Consider the following 17,801-nt stretch of genomic DNA (forward strand, 5'->3'; position numbering starts at 1 on the left):
ACCAGCAATTGCCATCGTTTGCACTTCGCGGTTTGGACATTTCTGGTATCGGTCGCTAGCTAGCCACACACAGCGCCGTCCACCCACATCGCTCCAACCACATGGCCGGCCGACCTGGCACTGCTGGAAGCATGCACGGCCGCATGCTCAACAGCCCTGGTCCCATGCTCGGCAACGGTCTCGGCGGCGATGCCAACAATGCCAATGCCAACGCCAATGGATCCAACGGCGCACCACCACCCGGCATGGGCGGCTCTCTAGCCGGTGTCGATCTCGGCCCGTCGATGCTCTCGGCTGCTGGTCCTCCTCCCAACGCTGGACCCACCATGCCTGCAGGCACCGGTCCCGGAGGCACGCCAACCACTGCACTCAGCGTCTACCACCTCATCACGCAGCTCTGTCAGCGACCCGACCCCAATTCGAGCCAAACCCGCAAGCAGGGTTCTGCCTCGCCTCCTCCCGCTGCTGACGGAACTCCGCCTTCCAGCGGCAACGGAACCAATACGGGCGATGCGCAGAGGGGTCTGCAGCAGCAGAACGACAGCAGCAAAGGCGACCGCGAGGGAGCCACCTCGCCTACCGACCTCGACAGCTTGCCTGGCTCGTCGGCGCAGCGTGAGCATGCGCTGCTCGAGCTGAGCAAGAAGCGCGAACAGTACGAAGACCTCGCTCTGGTGCTGTGGCATAGTTTTGGTGTCATGTCGTCGTTGCTGCAGGAGATCGTGTCTGTCTATCCCCTGCTGTCGCCGCCTGCGCTCACGGCACAGGCCAGCAATCGTGTCTGCAATGCGCTCGCGCTACTTCAGTGCGTAGCCAGCCACAGTGAGACACGTGGCCTGTTCCTGCAGGCGCACATCCCACTCTTCCTCTACCCGTTCCTCAACACGACGAGCAAGACACGTCCGTTCGAATACCTCCGCCTGACCTCGTTGGGCGTCATCGGTGCGCTGGTCAAGCAGAACGACAACTCGGACGTCATCACGTTCCTGCTCTCCACCGAGATCATTCCGCTCTGCCTGCGCATCATGGAGACCGGATCGGAGCTCAGCAAGACTGTGGCAATCTTCATCGTGCAGAAGATCCTGTTGGACGACATGGGACTGGCGTACATCTGTCAGACGTACGAGCGCTTTTATGCCGTGGGCACCGTGTTGAGCAACATGGTCTCGCAGATCGTCGAGAGTCAGGCGGTAAGGCTGCTCAAGCACGTTGTTAGGTGTTACCTCAGGCTGAGCGATAACCCGAGAGCGAGGGAGGCATTGCGCGCTTGTCTGCCCGGGCCGCTGCGGGATGCGACGTTTAGCCAGTTGCTCAAGAACGATCATATCACCAAGAGGTGTCTGGCCACTTTGTTGCTCAATCTGTCGGATCGTGTCGAGCAGTAGGGAGGTGAGGCAAGCAGGAGGAGCATGAATATTTGCAGAGGCAAAGGGTCGATCGGAGTGGCGGGCTCGCTCAGTCTACGACGCGACATTGCTCAAAGGCACTTCGCCGACCACAAAGCAGCGCGACGTTGCTCGTTCGAGACGAGGTACGAGTTCCTCAGCCGCGCATCATTTGGTCTAGAAGGCTCTTCGACGACAGTCCGCATGTGTACAACGCTATAATAGTATTCGCGTTCAGGGCTGGTGAGTTCCAGCTGGACGGGATGCAAAATTTTATTGGCATTGCCTGAACGAGCAGAGTGTACGTCGAGCTTGAGTGGAATTGCGCTTAGTAGATCTGTTGGAAAGAAAACGAGTCAAGTGTCAGTGAGTTCATTGCGCCTTCTCATGTCGTGACAAAACCGGGACCGCTCGCAACTTACCTCGTCAAACGGCCTGGTATCGCCAAAGCAGCTCTCGAACACCTCATCCACAGTCCGTTCCGCCTTTTCCCTATCACCGTTACACGCCGGATTCGCCAAGATGCTAAGCACCGCTCTTCGCTTGACACAGTTCTGGTGTTGGAGTTTGAACCCGTAGTTTCTGCGTTTCAGCTCTCTGGCGAAACCGCAGTCGCCGCTCAAGCTGGCCGCCCTGATCTCGCTGCACGCGTGATGGCGCAGGTTGGACCAGTCGACGAGGAAGCGGCAGTGATCGAACCAGTGCACCATCTCGTGCGACAGCGTGTCTTCCAGATGCGACTTGGAGTAGATCCGGTTCGAGCACAGCAGGATCGACGAGTGGCTCGTCGGTTCCGACGGCAGCGAGGGCGAGAAGCCGCCCGCTATTGATGGTGGGCACGGTGCGATCACTAGTTTCGGCTGTTGCGGTGGTGGTGTTGCGGCTGGTGATGTGGAAGTGGATGTAGATGTGGAAGGGGGACTGGGGAGCGGGGAAAGAGGGTTACAGTCGAGCAAGGTGAGATGCTTGGCCATGAACCGCACCATGGGCGAGGTGCGGAAAAGTTCGTCGGTCCACTGCTCGCATCGTTCACGCTCGACTGTCTCCTGCACTGTTTCGAGATGCCGGGGCGTCGGCGTCGTCATTGTAGCTGGACTTCCTTGGACAAGGCGTCTGAGATGTGTTGAGCAAAATTGTGTTGGTGGACTCGACGAAGAAGAAGCGCCTCCACTACAATCGACAGCTTCGACTTTTTTCCCGAGCAGTCCTCCTTGCTTCTCGTGGCCGGCACCTTTCTTTTCGCGCCTTGTTAGAGCGACGAGCTCCTGTCCGAAATTTCAGGGTCTCGCAAGGATCGGATGTGCCGAGAGCGTGCGGTATGGCCCGTGAACCGCTCGCTCTCTCCATTCTGGCGGGCGGTTCTCTCTCCTTCTCCTTCTCTCTCTCTCTCGTGTCCATACTGTACCAGAACCCACCCTTCTTTGAGGCCACTGTGATAGCTCAGTCACAGGCTCGCCCCAACACCACAATCGAACGTCGGCAACACCTTGATCGACCTTCGTACGTTTGCGATTGGCGACTACTAAGGCACACAGCCATGGGTTACATTCCTTCGTTGGGCTCGTTTGTCCGCGTCGTCGGCGGAGTGCTCGCTGTCAGCCTCATCTCCACCGCCGGTCTGCTCTATCGCTACCAGACCTCGCTCATCTATCCCTCTTCTTTCCCTGCCGGCTCCAAAGCAGAAGTCAACACTCCAGACGAATATGACCTACCCTACATCGAGGAGGAGCTCATCACGCCCGACTCGCAGCGGTTGCGTATCTTTGTCATGCTCCAAGGCACCAAGCTCGCCGCTCGCAGGCCAACGCAGAGGATCCGAGAAGTGACGGACGAGGATGAAAAGTTATCGTCACAGCCGGTCGAGCGCAAGTCGACACCGACGCAGACGGGCATCACACCGCTAGACGTGGTCGATGCCGAGCTGGCGAGCAAGAGGCCAACGGTGCTCTTCTTGCATGCCAACGCCGGCAACATGGGTCACAGACTTCCACTTGCTGCTGTCTTCTTCAAACGTTTTGGGTGCAATGTTATCATGCTCAGTTATCGAGGCTACGGCTTTTCCAGTGGCTCGCCCAACGAGCGTGGCATCAAGATCGACACTCAGACCACGCTCGACTACGTCCGTTCGCACCCGGCGCTCTCGTCCACCATTCTCGTCGCCTATGGCCAGAGCATCGGTGGCGCCGTGGCCATCGACCTTGCCGCTCGCAACCCTGCCTCGGTCCACGCGCTCATCCTCGAAAACACGTTCCTCAGCATTCCCGAGCTGATCCCACACGTCCTGCCGCCCGTGCGACCGTTCGCCTTCCTCTGCAGGGAATACTGGAACTCGGCCGTGGCCATCACAAAAGTCTCATCTAAAGTGCCGGCGCTCTTCCTGTCCGGTCGACAGGACGAGCTGGTCCCACCACCACACATGGACGCTCTGTTCGCCAAGTGCAACAGCTCCGTCAAGCTCAAGAAGGACTTCGCCGACGGCACGCACAACGACACCTGCATCAAGCCCGGGTATTTTGAAGCGATCGGAGAGTTCCTACTAGCGCATGTGGTGACGCTGGTCAATGGCAAATCGTCCGCAGCCGCAGCAGCAGGAGGAGGAGCGGCGGTGGAGAAGGAGAAGGAGCACCATGGTGACAAGGCGAAGAGCGCGACAAAGGAGCCGAGTAGCAGCGACGAGTCGTCCGACGATTGGGTTCAGATGAGCCACTCAGAGGTCAAGGACGAAGTGGGAAAGGCGAAGAAGCTGGCTCAGGATGCAGATGCTCCCACGTTGAGTAAGGTGCCGACCAAGCTTTGAGGTTAGCGACTTGGAGGAGGAGGAGCTCGCTAATTCGATCTCTTGCCGGACTGCTTGGCGAGTATGACGTTGCAACTTCGATCTCATTCACAATACGGACAAGGCTATGTGCGCGGGTTGAACGAGAGATGTGTGTGACTCCTGTGACAAATTCGACTCCCACATCGAGCATCAACAGGTATATAAACCTCGATGTTGGGGCTTGCCAACCACTTCACGACGTGCCGATTCTGTTAGGCGAACCCTTCAGGACGGACAAGTGCCATTTCCCGTGATCAGCGTGGCATTGAGCTCCTTGGCCACAGCCTCGATCGACGACGTATGCGCGACGTCAAACACCTTGTACGCAGGACCGGGCTTGTCGAAGCAGTACCTCCCTGTGAAAGTAATAAACGTCGCTCTGTCCTCGCAGATCGACTCGACGCGTAGATCTTCTGTATAGCTTCCGAACAGAATGGTCTCGGTGGGCGGGTCGTCGGCCACCGCACCGGTCACGTTGATCGGCCCGTTGACGAGGTGCCATTCGAGCTCGAGCAGCGCCGGTCTGTGGATCGACTTGATCAGCTGTTCGTGCAGGATGGTCCCTGAGAAATCGATCTCGCGAATCGAGCCGACTGTGTTGTCCGGACCGTGCGTTGCATTCGGAGGCAGACCGATCTATGGGCGCAACCCAACGGATTCCTTGTCAGCTTTCTTTCTCTCTCTCTCTCTCTCTCTCCCTCACTCTGAGATGGACCAAGTCAACGCGTGGAAAGACTTGAAGATACTTACATACCACACCTCGTCGTAGAACGAGCCTACCTTGGCATAGAACTCGTGCGCCGGAACATCGTACCTCGCAGTATACACCTCAAAGCCTGGCGTCGTGCCTGCCGGACACTTTGGGTCGATCTTATAGTGATGACCGTTGTTGTTGCGTGCGGCGAGATCGGCTGCTGTAAGCGGCGCGGCTGCGCTCAGCAGAGGCATCATACTTGCGACAAGTGCGAGGGTCCACATCGTTCGATGGCTTTGGTTGGCGGGTGATCCAAGGTAGCTGAGGTTCGTGTTGGGAGATGACGATTCCTGACGTCGTATCGTGCAGTGCCTCCAATATAAGGCAAGGAGATCAGGAAACACAGATCCGACCATCCTGTCATCTTTCGGTCTCTGCGACAGGTCACGAACACGAGACCCGAGCATGCCAGCAGCCGAGGTGCGAGTCCGGCTACCGAACGACGCTTGAGCTTGCCCAGCCGATAGCGTTCAGACCTACACGATGGGTCCTCTTTGCAAATGAGAGCCGGGCAACCAAGTTAGCCTTGCTTCGAAAACAGTGCTTGCGGGACCACCAAGAAACAACGCTAGCTGCATCCAGCCGATGCTCGGATCGGCAAAGCACAGCGGTGGTGGCCAGGCAAGCTCATTATCAGCCTCGTTCGAGATCACTGTGTAGGGGCTTGGCTTGGCAGCATGCCAATCTGGTTGTCTTGCGACAAGCATCCTTTGTCTCGCTAGAAGGGGAATGCAAGATTAAGCGGTTTTGGCCCAACTTATGCGAGCGTGTTGAGAGAGTGAAAGCGGGGGAAAGACACAAAGACAGGAGAGCAGCGGCATATCGCAGCTTTGGACGCAACACGGGCGGCTAGCGCGGCTAGAGCGCTGAACGCGGGGCTGCCAATATCGCTTCTGTCACAGATAAACAAACAGTCGTAACACGGCAGCAGCAGCACACAGTTGATGCAGCCGCTCTTCAACCAAGATAGCGAGCGATATGCTAGCTCGGCGGCAAACGCGTTCTCGTGACATTATCTTCAAGGGTCCAATGCAAGCAGCACTAAAGGCGAGTTTGCCGCGCCAACCGCGGCTTCACAGCTCATGTTCCTGTGTAAGGCAGCCAGCCGTACCGTTTTATGCCCTTGATTCAGCTCCGCCGGCAGCTGGCTCTCTCTGCTGTGCATCTTGCAGCGTATCCAACCCTGCCCGCATGACCATTCTAATCTCGCATTGACAGTCCTGTCCATGTACAATGCATGCTTTCTCTCTCGTCCTGCAGCTTTGCACCCCCACCCTATGCGCGGCTATTCCAGTCTACTTTGAGACCCTTTCGGACCATTAGATGAATCTGTTATCAGCACGTAAGCAGTCGCGCACAGCCGAGATAGACCTTCTACTCAAGGTTGCCCCATATACTTTTGTGGCAGCTGTCCACTGTGCCTGCATTTGAGAGTCTGAAAGCTTGAATCGTTGCCGCGAGTCGGTACAACACTCTTGGCCAAAAGACGACTGTCGGTATCGCTTTCGAACCCCGCTGGCAACTCTCCATCGCCACAGAGCCGCTTAGGCTTGATCGAGCAAGCACCGATACCGCTTGCTTAGCTCCAAGGTCTTGGCGGACTTCGGGTGCTAACCCTCACAATACTCGGTCATTTCGCAGTGACTTTGCCCACCCGCTTTCTTGCGTCTGGCATGCACGCAATATATAGGTGAGCCCTCTGACGAGAGCTTTGCAGCTGCCGCCTCCTCTCGCCCCGCCGCCCAGCCCGCCAACGTATTCACACACCCCCGCCGACATCACTGGAAGCTGCGCTTATCCTCGCTCGCATTCGTCTCAGTAGCTCGCCTCGGGTCCCTCAACCAACATGTCCGACATCTCAGGCAGCAAGACGGCCAAAGGTGCCGAACATTCTGTCGACGTCGCTAGCCTCGGCAGTCACAAGCACGATGAGCATTCGGATACCCTCATCAGGCAGTTTGGTCTGTTGCCGCTACTCGGAGTCGGTCTTCTCGGTGCAGGATACTGGGCCGGCCAGATCGTCACCATGACCACCGTGCTCGGCGTCGGTGGCCCACCGGGTCTCTTCTGGGGCACGTTCCTGTGCGCCTTTTGCATCCTTTGTATCGCCATCTCGCTCGCTGAGCTCGCCTCTGCCTATCCAACTTCGGGCGGTGTGCTCGATTGGGCGTACGAGTGTTCTTCCAAGTCGAGCCGCAACTTTGTCGCCTGGACCACCGCTTGGCTTAACACGTTTGCTTGGATCGTCACCGCGACTACGTGGGCATCTCTTGTTGCTCAGCAGGTGCTCGCTCTTGCCGTGCTGTACCACCCGGACTATGTCATCAAGCAGTGGCACACCTGGCTCGTGCTCCAGTTTGTGCTCATCGTGGGACTGCTGATCAACGTGTTTGGCGTCAAGATGATGCCAGCACTCGACAAGATCGGCCTTGCCACTTTCTTCCTCGGCTGCTTTGTCCTCAGCATCACGGTCGCCGCCACTGCACCCACCCACCAATCGGCCAAGTTTGTCTTTGTCGACATCATCAATACAACAGGTTGGAGTTCGAACGGCTTGGTGTGGTGCTTGGGCCAGATTGCAACCTCGGGTGCCTTCATCCTGATCGACTCTCCCAGCCATTTGTCCGAGGAGACGATCGAGCCAGAAAAGAACGTTCCCAAGGCGATGGTCTACTCGGTTTTGATCGGCACCGTTACCGGCCTGTTTGTCACGCTCTGCTTCATGTTCTCCATTGCCGACATTGACGGTGTCCTTGCCAGCGCCGGCGGGGTGCCGTACATCCAGATTATCAAGAACGCCACACGATCCAACGGCGCGACGGTCGTGCTGTCCCTCTTTATGATTATCCTCTCTATGTACGGTGCGGTGACGTCCGTTACCGTGGCCAGTCGCGTCGCATGGGCGTTTGCTCGAGATGGTGGTCTCTTCTTTCCCAAAACTTTCACCAGGATGTCGTCGAGCCTCCATGTGCCCGTGCTGTCGCTCATCCTCTGCACGTTTGGCTCGTCCTGCATCGGCGTCATCTACCTGGGCAGCATCACGGCGTTCAACTCGTTCCTCTCCGCCCTCACCATCCTCTTCTTCGCCTGCTACGCCATGGTGATTGGCTCATTCATGCTCAACCGCCGCTACCTCCCGAAAAAGGGCCCATACCACCTCTCCTCGACTGTCGGATGGACAGTGAATACAATCGCCATGGTCTACATGCTCGTCTTTGGCGTCTTCTTCTGCTTCCCCTCGGTCTACCCTCCGACAGCAAACACAATGAACTGGTCCAGCGTCATTCTCGTCGGCGTCTTTCTCCTGTCCTCGGTTGGCTACGTGACCTGGGGAAGAAACAGCTATGCTGGGCCGAGCGGCGCTGTGATGGCTGAGCGGATCGGCGAGAGCTCCGAGACCACTGTATAGTTGATCACTCAGAGTCGCCTCTCTCTCTCTCTCTCAATCATTCTGCCTCCTGTCTGCAGCTCTGATGCTTGTACTTTTAGTCTCACCACGACGACAGATATACCATTCCACACTCAGAAAACACCGTCCGGCCACACTGCACAATTAGGAGAAGACGAGAGAAGCGATTCAAATTGCATTCTAGGAAAAGAACAGAAGAGCATGAGTGAGAAACGAAGCGGCACTGGTGCATGGAATGTCCAAGTTTGAACCTTCAACAAAAAATGCAAAGACGACGAAAAGACAAGGCAGGAACTCAATTTGAAAGTAAGGTGCAGAGAGGTTCTCACTTTAAGAAACCCGTGCGTTTCCACGTAGCAACAATGCTGTTGATCAAATTGGCATCGACGGGCACGAGCTTTGAATCGAGCTCACGCTGCAGGCCCAGCTGTCTGAAGACTGAACGCAGGCGATCAGTGCTAAAGACTTTCTGCTGCGCTGACTGCTTGTCGTCTGTTGCAACGCCGTTTACCCGCGGCTTGCCGTAGCTAGCTCGATAGTGGTCGAGCAGCTTGATGGTCGGGTTGCGCTGCGGGTCCGGATCCGACTCGGACAGACGGCGGACCCATTCTGTGGGCTCGACAACATTGAACGAGTTGCCGAGGTTCTCTGGCTTGGCCAGATGCTCGATCACCTGGTTGTACGGGGTCGCTGACGGATTGAGCACGTGCACCACACCCTCGAGTCGGGCTGGCACCACCAGATGCGCCACGATGAAGCCGGAGTCGTCGACCGGCTGCCAGTAGACCGGATCTTCCAAGCCTGGGAGACAACCGACAGTCTGAGCCGACTTGAGCATCAGCGGCGCTGCCTCGGTCTCGTTCCAGATTCCAGATTGACGATCTCCCACCATCTGTCCAATACGAGCGACCACGGCGTCAAAGCCGCCACCGACATGCTCTTGAGCATAGCTGCACAGCTTTTCTACAATCCATTTCGAGCGACCGTAGCCCATCTGGATGGCGTCTGTGACGCGGTCTGGATACTGCTCATCAACTTGAGGAGCAGCCTTGCCCATAATGGCGGAGATTGAAGACGAGAAGATGAAGCGAGGCGTCGTGGTCGCTGGCGTCTGAGCCACTAGATTGATCAGGTTGACTGAACCCTGGATTGCACCGCGGAACGACTGGACAGACATATTGAAGTTGACTGGCCAGCCGTTGTGAATGACACAGGTGGTCTTGCCTGATACCAGCCTCCACGAAGCAGGCGAAAGGCCGAGGTTGGGCTTGGCGAGATCCGAGGCAAGGCACAAAATCGAAGTGTTGCTCGACGAAGCGAGTTCTTCCAGCTTTCCCAGGTTGCGGATCAACAGGGATTCCTCGGTCCTCTTTCGCGCATCCTCGTCATCCTTGGCACGGTTCAAGCAGATGACGCTTTCGACAAGTTCGATGTGTGCGAGCTGGTGGAGAATGTGAGCTCCTAGCGAGCCGGTTGAGCCGGTTAACACCACCGTGTGCTTAGCGGCAGCGTTCTGGGGTTCAACATCTCTCTTCTTGATCTGGCTCTTGAACTCGTCGAGAAGCGCATCGACACTGCTGATCTCTGCCTGCTCGTGATCGCTCTTGTTGTTCGTCTCGCCAAGGCTCTGTTTGAGCAGGAATCCAGCGAGCGCTGTAATGGTGGGGTGTTCGAAGACCAGGTTGAAGGGAAGGTCAGAGGCTAGTTTCACCCTCTTTTGCAACAGATTGCGAATGCGCGCAGCCTTCAACGAGTCGATGCCAAGTTCTATCAAGTCGGCCTCGTTCAGCTTGGTCTGCAACTCGACAGCAGGTGTTCCTGTCACCTCGGACACTGCGTGCGCTGCGACTGTGATGCTTGTATCCAGGTCATGCAGTGCATTCTTTGGCGTGTCTGTAGCGTCGCTACTGCCAGCCTCGTAGTCGGCGTACACCTGATCGATTTCGTGCTCAAAGGCCTTCACTGCTTTGGCGCGAATGACGGAGCCCTTGTCTGCGGACGGGAATTTGGTCCCTAGAGGCAGCAGTTTGACAAGCTCGGGAACAATCTTTGAATGTGAAGGTGCCTCTTTGTTGCCAGCCTCGACTGCCGTCCAAACGAGTTCGTTCATCTGCTGGTGCAGGAGCTCCTCTTTGTCTGCGTCGGAACCAGCTTGGACGCGAGCCTCTTGCAGCGCCACCTCAGACGGAACGACGAGCACGCCGGTCTGCGAACGGCCTGCACCAAAGACGAGGCAGTCGGCTACGTATTGCGAAGCTCGAATGGCAAGCTCCATGGGAACTGGATTGGTTTTTTCGCCGTTGTAATGAACCAAGGTGTCGTCTGCACGACCGATGTACTTGTAGGAATCCGGCTTGGTCGGATGAGGGACGAAGAGATCCTTGGTCGCATAGGAACCATCGGGGCGATTGGTCGCAATCAGACTCGGACACCCAGCTTGAACGATGAGCTCAAAGGGACCCGAAGCTTCCGTTCCTCTGTTTTCGAACTTCATGAATTGCTTGCAGGGAGGATATGGTCGCATGTACTCCCATTCCTTGTCGTTTGCAAGGTCGCGGAAGCTGGACATGAGAGATCCAGCTTCGGAGGAGCCGTAGCCGGTCAGCAGAGGAACGTTGTGATCGTAAACGAGCTTGTTGCCGATCTCGCTTGGGCACGCCGAGCCGCCCGAAAACACGAGCGCAACGTCCTGGAAAGCACGGAGACCGCTTTCAGATTCCGCGAGAAGCTTGAGAACGTAAGGCACCAAGGCCAAGATCTTGGCGTCGCTTGCATGGACAGCTTGGACCAATAGATCAGCAGAAAGGCGACCGTCGTACAAAAAGATCTTCTTGCCGTTGTGAACAGATACCCAGAGCATGTGGTGACCATACATATGGAAGAGCGGAAGCGTCGTGAAGGTGTTTCCGTTCATAAAGGATGAACTGCCTTTGAGGCTCCTGGCCGTGTGTCCATGGGTGTAGAAGTTTGGCTTAGGAAAGCCGGTGGACCCGCTAGAATGGATACAGAATGCGGTTTGGCCACTCTCTTGTTCGTACCTGAGAGCTGAGGTGTACAAGCTTGGGTCCATCTTGCTGGCGAGAGAGTGTTGAACAGCTTCAGCAACCGTCGTCCACTGCTGCAGCTCGACGGAAGCAAGACCCTGCTCGTGCAACAAAGACTTGAGGCTCGCGGCAGCCTTTGCCTTGTCCGAGCTGTACAGGACATTCTGTGCCGACGTCACCTTGACGAGATGAGCGAGAGCAGCCGTTGAGTTGTTGGTAGACAGGTAGATGGCTGTGTGTCCAAGGCGGAACAGCGCAAGGATGTGGATGACGTAGTCGAAGCCGCTGGGTGCAAAGAGAGCAACAACTCGAGTCGGGACGCCTGGTTGCTTGGGAGGCAGGTTAGTTGCATACGATGCAGCAAGATCGTTGGCAAGGTTGTCTACTTGGCCGAAGGTGTACTCGTCGTAGGCAAAAGCAGCATCGGAAACCGTGGAACTGGATTTGGGAACACAGAGAAAGACCGTGTCTCGCATGTTCTTGGCGCGGTCAGCAAACAAAGCATTGAGCGACGACCAAGAAGCAGGCTCGCCGGCCGAGGCCTGCTGCGGCTCGCTGAGGACGCTCATGGACGTGGGTTGCTTCTGTACGGTAGGCTGCGTCGGGAGAGAACGTCGAAGGCGATGCAAGTTTGGGGTTCAGCGATCGAAGAAAAGGGGATTCGGGTCAAGGTGTGAGGAGGTTGAGCCTTTGTCGTCCTCCATCGTCGGGCATATATACGAGTTCTAGTATGCCCAAAAGTATCTATCTGCAACAATCTCATGCGGAGCAGGAATGCAGGGGGAACGGAACGGGTGAATCGTTCCGGGACGCTAAGCGCCGTGACGAGCGATTTGTGCGGGGTTGTATGGATTTGTCGGAAAAGCTGACAGTGGATGCCAATGTCAGCCGCAGGTTCGAGCTTTGACCTGAATCTAGAGCATGTACGTGATCTGAAAAGCATTGCTGACAAGTTGGTTAATGAGCTCGGTTGCAGCGCCCCTTCAGGATCGACTAAGCGAAGCCAGCTTAATTTTAGTGCGGGGGGGCGGAGGCGGGGGCAGAGCTGGCGGTAACTAGGGTAAGTGCTGCTACCACCCAAAGGACAGGGCCAGTTGCTCTTCTCAAAGCCAGCTAGCAGCTCAACGGTCAATTCACTATGCGGAGAATATCTGAAAAGAAAGAACCTTTGCCGCTATGCACCGCTTTGCAGAACAATCCCTGACGTGCAGATGCCGAGACCGGAATTGCCGACTAATCCTGCCCTTGTCAGCACCACAAAATGCAAATGCACGTCGAACAATGATGCTTTCATCCCACAGCATATACAGTACAGTAAAATACAGTACAGTAAAATACAGTACAGTAAAATACAGTACAGTACAGTACTGTACTTCCCACACTCTTCTTTCCGGAAAATCACTCTTTTCTCCGAGAGATCGGCGGCTGCCGACTTTGCTTGTCATGCAAGACGCAACGCCCAAAAATTCACTTTTCACCAACTTCTCCTGCCGGCTAGCCTGCTCTTAACTCCCTGCCTTGGCCCGCGGTCGGATGCTCATCGCTTTAGGTGGCACCGCTTTGGCGCACTGCACGCCAGAAGAGACATGTTTCGTAGCGAATATCTTCCTCCGCGGAGACAAATAATATGCTAGAACCACTGCCCCTACGCCATTCCGCAGCGGTAACCTCGATCCTTGGTGGGCCCGCTATCGGCCGTCCTTGACAATCCTACCAAGGCTTGGTGCCAACACCAACGACGTCGCGGTCATCGGCAGCGTCTCTTCTCGCACATTTCGTTTCGGCGCGACCACAGCCGAAAGTCCGATGGACACACACAAAGACAGTCCACTGCCAGGCCAAGAACTCAAGCGAATGCCCAGGTGTACCAGCTTCCTACCGAGCACACACACACACATCATCTCGCCACAAGTTGCACTGCTGCCGTACCAATTGGTCCATCATGTTAGCGCCAATTGCCAAGTCTTGCCGTTTTCTGAGCGAGTATGTCAGCAGTCGGTAGTCAGACGATCAAGGCACTGACCATCTAAGCAACGAATAATTTCTCCACAAAATCACGAACAATTATAGAGTGGGTGGTGGCCAGCAGCAGCATCTAGACCATGCCATTCCGGTTCAAGAGATAGAGAGCAATTCGGCTTTGGTCTGATGATAGACATCGACAATAGCCCTCGTCGCATCCACCGACGCTGGCTCGGGATATTTGAGCAGGTCAACCAGCGTCCGCACCACGAAAAACAAGGTCCCGATCTGCGATTCCGCAAACAGATGCTTTACTTGCTCGTCTCCGCTATCGCCACTTGTGCCGAGTCGCACGCTCTCTTCCAGGTAGATCTCGCAGAACTGCTTTCGCGCCTCCAAGGAAGGAAACGGATGGCCGTTAAGCTGGTTCTGCGGGTGCGTCCAGCTGAACATATGCTCGGCGAAATGACTGCCAATGTCGATGCCTCGAAAGCCAGACATGGTAGTCTCGTAGTCGATCAGCATTGTCTTACCAGCATGTTGATCCTCTCGAACGAGAATGTTCATAAAGTTGCTGTCAAAATGCGTGACTGCGGATAGACAGCGGTGCTTGGCGAACAGCGATCGGACCCACTGAGCCTCAGCCTCCCAGTCTGTCTGAAGGACATCGCTGACGAGATTTTCAACTCCTGGCTGGGCAAGCGCCAAGAAGTGTTCCTGCAACTCTGCCTTGCGAGTGCCGAATGTCCCATAGTCCCGTGCGGCGGCCTCCAGCACATCCAAAGCTTTTCCAGCGCCGAGAGGTACTTCCAGCGAAGCAAAGCGAGCGTACATCCGAGCGATCTCCTGACTGATGAGCTTGCTACAGGCTTCGATGGGAGTCAGGGGATGCGACTTCACGTATTCCTCGATCCTGCCGCTCTTGAATGTACCGTATAGCTTGGGGCCCCATCCTCTTCGCCCAGCCTCGAAAGCGACGAGAGTTTCCTCGATTCTAGATGCTTGATATACTTGAGCGCCGTCTTCATGTTCCGGAGGATAGTGGCGGATCAGAAGCGCAGCCGGCTCTCGGCTCTGAGAAGTGTTGTGGTTCCTTCTTACAACTGTCAGAAGATTCTGCGATCCACCAGAGAGACGGCTGACCTTGATATCGGCCTCTTCCACGCTGGGCCATTCGCTGGGAAAGCAGCGCACAGCGAAGGCCTGGGCTTCGCTTGCAGCCATCACTGGAGTCTTCTCCAGTGCCTGTAGAGCTGCTTGCATTTTGCGAGTCGTCGGAGAAGTTGATAGTCGGGGAGAGTGACAGTGCAGCGCTGCGAGTGGTGAATTTCTAGATCCGCTTTGTAGTGGTCATGGCGGCGTCTGGAAAAAGCTATAACAACAACGCTGGGACGCTCACAGCGTGTGATCTATTGTTTCCGTTCGTTTTTGGCCCAATGAGAACCCCGTGGCCAAACTCGGGTAGCAGACCACAAAGCCGCGGAAACGTACCGGAGTGTCAGAACAACGGCTGACAGCTTCTAGAAAGAAAGAAAAGTAGATAACGGGCTTAGGCCACCTCGATGACTCGGACCAGCACAGTCATCCAACCCTTCGCCGCGGACAATAGTGTCAGCTGCACACTGGACTTGAGACAGGCCGGTTTAGATTGGTACAGTGTGGTGTTGCATCGACGCCTGCGCTGTTGTATCAGACCGTCTTGCCGATTTCAATCAAGGCTGTCTTGCCGTTTGAAGTAGACTGTCTTCCTGCTTGTAATGGACCGTCTTGCAGGTCGTAGTTGACCGTCTTCGAATTAAATTCAAATATTCCTTGATTTTGTGTGGTCCGTCTCGGTTTGAACGAGTCAATGCCAGTCCGATCCAAACCACGCGCGCTGTCACTGTGTTGCACTGTCCCGATCGGTTGCCAGAATGTCCCCAGGGCCAAGGCGTTTTTGGTATATCCCGCGTCGACGCAGCAAGTGCGACATGCGTGTGCGCGTATGTTCACGTTTCAACCTTGCCATCTTGACCAAGGCCGTCAAAGATGACGAGACTCTACCTCTTTATTGACGTGCAACATTGCTTTTTCGAGTCGGAAGAACCTTCGGCTATTCTTCCCGCGGCCTCTACGTACCGGACGCGGTGGGAGCATCTCCTCGAAAGAGCGCGCAAGAGAGCTGCAGAGCCGTCGTCGGACCTCACAGTGGCCCACGTGCAGCATGAGGAAGACGGTGATGACGGCTTCAAGCGCGGCACCGTGGGTTGGCAGCTCGAGCTTCCTGCACTGGCTCAAGAGAAAGTGTATCGCAAGACAACGCCTTCTGTATTCGAATCAAATCCAGGCCTAGCTGAAGATCTCAAAGCAAAACGTGTCAAACATCTGATCCTTGCAGGTGCTCAGTCAGAGTGCTGCGTCCAAGCAACCGCCAGAGGGGCGCTTCATCATGGCTTCAAAGTCACCCTCCTCTCTGGCGCACACCATACTCTTGGCGAGTCGCTCCAAGCCGCCAACGACATCTCGGCCAGAGAAGAGGAGGCGCTGCAGGCAGAAGGTGTTAACCTTGTACCTTGGGACAAGTACAGTTGGTAAGCAAGCCAGGAGCCAGCAAGGAGCTGGAGCTTGTTCGGGCTCAGCGAAGCGGGGCTCGGTGGGAGCAGACATGATTTGCTGATGCTATACACTAGATACAAGCCGATTGCAAGTATTGTGCAAGAATCCTGTACGTGCTAATATTGCTGTTCGCCTCGGGCTAGACAGCAGCTCTTCACGCAATGCTGGAAGTGGGAGCAGGCAAAGACCGAAGACGTTAGCCGTTAATCAAAGTGCTTAGTTCAAGAGTTTCATCCGCCCTGACTGCCGCATCGGACGGACTACCATGTCCTGGAGCACCGCTGCACAGCTTAGCGCTGGCTTGCAAAGCCCTGGGTCTTCATCCATCGCCAGCAAAAACCTTTAGTGTGGTATTCCAAAAAAGTCAGCAAACGTCATCGGTCCAAGGACTTTCGGTTCCTGGAGGCTCTAGCTGTGCTTGAGGCTTTGCGCATCTTCAGCAGGTCTTGGACCGGTCCTTGCTTCGTGGTGTTGCATGTTGACAACAACAACGTTGAGTACGGGATCAGGTCTGGCCGCTCACAGGATCCACTGACTCCGACTTTGTTTCGGGCTATCTTTGAGCTTTGCTTCACTCGAGGCATCACTCTTTTCCCCACCGTGGTAACACCAGAGGCCAATTGTCTTGCAGATCGTGTTTCTCGGAGCGAATTTGCTATGCTTCAATCACAGTTCCCATAAGCTCACCTTCCAGGCCTCCGTGTCCACCATACAAGCCCGCCAGCTCAGTTCATTGCGGCAACAGGCTGCTCAGCTGGTGCTGCGCGACTCATCTGGCGGCCACGGTGCAGAGTCAATGCCCTGCCACCGCAACTTCATCCTGCGGCGCTTTGGACGCAACCATCAAGCACTACCAGCAACCGGGTTCCTCCTTGTGGAATGGTTTGCAGACATGGCAGTATTCGAACTTACCACAGCATCAAGCACGAGCCCAACGCTCTTCAGTCGTGGCAAACAGATGTTGGCCTCCTCCATAAAGGCTTCCAGCCTTTCCCGCGTGCCTTCTTCATCAGCACCCTCTGCTCAGCAATGGAAAAGCTTGGCCTGCAGCCGTCGCAGTATGCAGGCCACTCATTCCGTCGACACTTGGGCCGCCTCTTGCGGCGTCGACAAAACACCATCCAGCTTCTTGCCCGCTGGTTCTCTGACTGCTACCGCCGCTACATCGATCGGTCAGCAGTTGAACGGCGATCTTTGGTTATCTCCTCCATCTTCGCGTTCCGACACGGCCCCTTGGTGCCCACCAGCCTCCCTTGGCGGGACCCTGTCCTCTGATTCTGTGGGCGGGCAGCTCATGCGGTACTCACCTGCCCAAAGTGCTAAAGCGCTCTCCTCTGCGCTGGCGCTGCAGCCTCTGTGACGGGTAGAGAGTCTCCTCAAGCTCTCAGGCCTCTCAGGCTTAACCGCAATCTCAGTCCTGTCCTTCATCGCCACTCGTGCTACGCTCAGCTGGGGCAATTCTTTATCCACCATGGCTCAACACGTAACTAAAAACACACAATTAATTGCCAACTTTATTATTATATTAATGTCTATACAGTATTAATTATTATACTGTACAATAAAGCGCTTGAGGCAATGAACCTGCCACATCGTTACCTGCAAGCCAACAAAATTCTCCGTGTAAACTGTCGGACATTATCTTATTCAAGAGCGCTTCCCGACCGCCTCGACCGTCATGACTGTGCTTGCCTGCAACCAACCCTGAGTTGAGTGTCTCCATATCCGCTTGAGCCTTCGTTGAGGTCGCCAATTTTCGCCGTTGAGCATGTGCCTGACGATAGGCCTGTCGAGAAAAGAATACCGAAATAGATACCGCCGCGGGCAAAACTGC

At 55.7% G+C, this 17,801-nt stretch overlaps 8 protein-coding genes across 8 annotated transcripts; 4 read left to right on the top strand and 4 right to left on the bottom strand.

Annotated features, from left to right (window-relative positions):
• Window positions 1–101: 101 nt before the first annotated feature.
• Window positions 102–1,385, top strand: EX895_000265 (uncharacterized protein; the record flags this gene model as incomplete). The annotated part of the gene is made up of 1 exon (XM_029880866.1): window positions 102–1,385. The coding sequence occupies one exon, from the start codon at window positions 102–104 to the stop codon at window positions 1,383–1,385; it is 1,284 nt and encodes a 427-aa protein (XP_029742252.1).
• A 328-nt stretch (window positions 1,386–1,713) lies between these two features.
• Window positions 1,714–2,470, bottom strand: EX895_000266 (uncharacterized protein; the record flags this gene model as incomplete). The annotated part of the gene is made up of 2 exons (XM_029880867.1): window positions 1,714–1,722; window positions 1,808–2,470. The coding sequence occupies 2 exons, from the start codon at window positions 2,468–2,470 to the stop codon at window positions 1,714–1,716; spliced, it is 672 nt and encodes a 223-aa protein (XP_029742253.1).
• A 452-nt stretch (window positions 2,471–2,922) lies between these two features.
• EX895_000267 (uncharacterized protein) lies at window positions 2,923–4,182 on the top strand (the record flags this gene model as incomplete). The annotated part of the gene is made up of 1 exon (XM_029880868.1): window positions 2,923–4,182. One exon carries the CDS (start codon window positions 2,923–2,925, stop codon window positions 4,180–4,182), a length of 1,260 nt encoding a protein of 419 aa, XP_029742254.1.
• A 246-nt stretch (window positions 4,183–4,428) lies between these two features.
• EX895_000268 (uncharacterized protein) lies at window positions 4,429–5,154 on the bottom strand (the record flags this gene model as incomplete). Its single annotated transcript, XM_029880869.1, has 2 exons — window positions 4,429–4,839; window positions 4,954–5,154. 2 exons carry the CDS (start codon window positions 5,152–5,154, stop codon window positions 4,429–4,431), a joined length of 612 nt encoding a protein of 203 aa, XP_029742255.1.
• A 1,649-nt stretch (window positions 5,155–6,803) lies between these two features.
• Window positions 6,804–8,366, top strand: EX895_000269 (uncharacterized protein; the record flags this gene model as incomplete). The annotated part of the gene is made up of 1 exon (XM_029880870.1): window positions 6,804–8,366. The coding sequence occupies one exon, from the start codon at window positions 6,804–6,806 to the stop codon at window positions 8,364–8,366; it is 1,563 nt and encodes a 520-aa protein (XP_029742256.1).
• Window positions 8,367–8,691: 325 nt separating this feature from the next.
• EX895_000270 (uncharacterized protein) lies at window positions 8,692–11,979 on the bottom strand (the record flags this gene model as incomplete). Its single annotated transcript, XM_029880871.1, has 1 exon — window positions 8,692–11,979. One exon carries the CDS (start codon window positions 11,977–11,979, stop codon window positions 8,692–8,694), a length of 3,288 nt encoding a protein of 1,095 aa, XP_029742257.1.
• Window positions 11,980–13,525: 1,546 nt separating this feature from the next.
• On the bottom strand, window positions 13,526–14,635 carry EX895_000271 (uncharacterized protein; the record flags this gene model as incomplete). The annotated part of the gene is made up of 1 exon (XM_029880872.1): window positions 13,526–14,635. One exon carries the CDS (start codon window positions 14,633–14,635, stop codon window positions 13,526–13,528), a length of 1,110 nt encoding a protein of 369 aa, XP_029742258.1.
• A 765-nt stretch (window positions 14,636–15,400) lies between these two features.
• On the top strand, window positions 15,401–17,327 carry EX895_000272 (uncharacterized protein; the record flags this gene model as incomplete). The annotated part of the gene is made up of 2 exons (XM_029880873.1): window positions 15,401–15,942; window positions 16,640–17,327. 2 exons carry the CDS (start codon window positions 15,401–15,403, stop codon window positions 17,325–17,327), a joined length of 1,230 nt encoding a protein of 409 aa, XP_029742259.1.
• Between the last annotated feature and the right edge of the window lie 474 nt (window positions 17,328–17,801).

The sequence above is a fragment of the Sporisorium graminicola genome, chromosome SGRAM_1, assembly GCF_005498985.1.
Source record: "Sporisorium graminicola strain CBS 10092 chromosome SGRAM_1, whole genome shotgun sequence".
NCBI lineage: Eukaryota > Fungi > Basidiomycota > Ustilaginomycetes > Ustilaginales > Ustilaginaceae > Sporisorium > Sporisorium graminicola.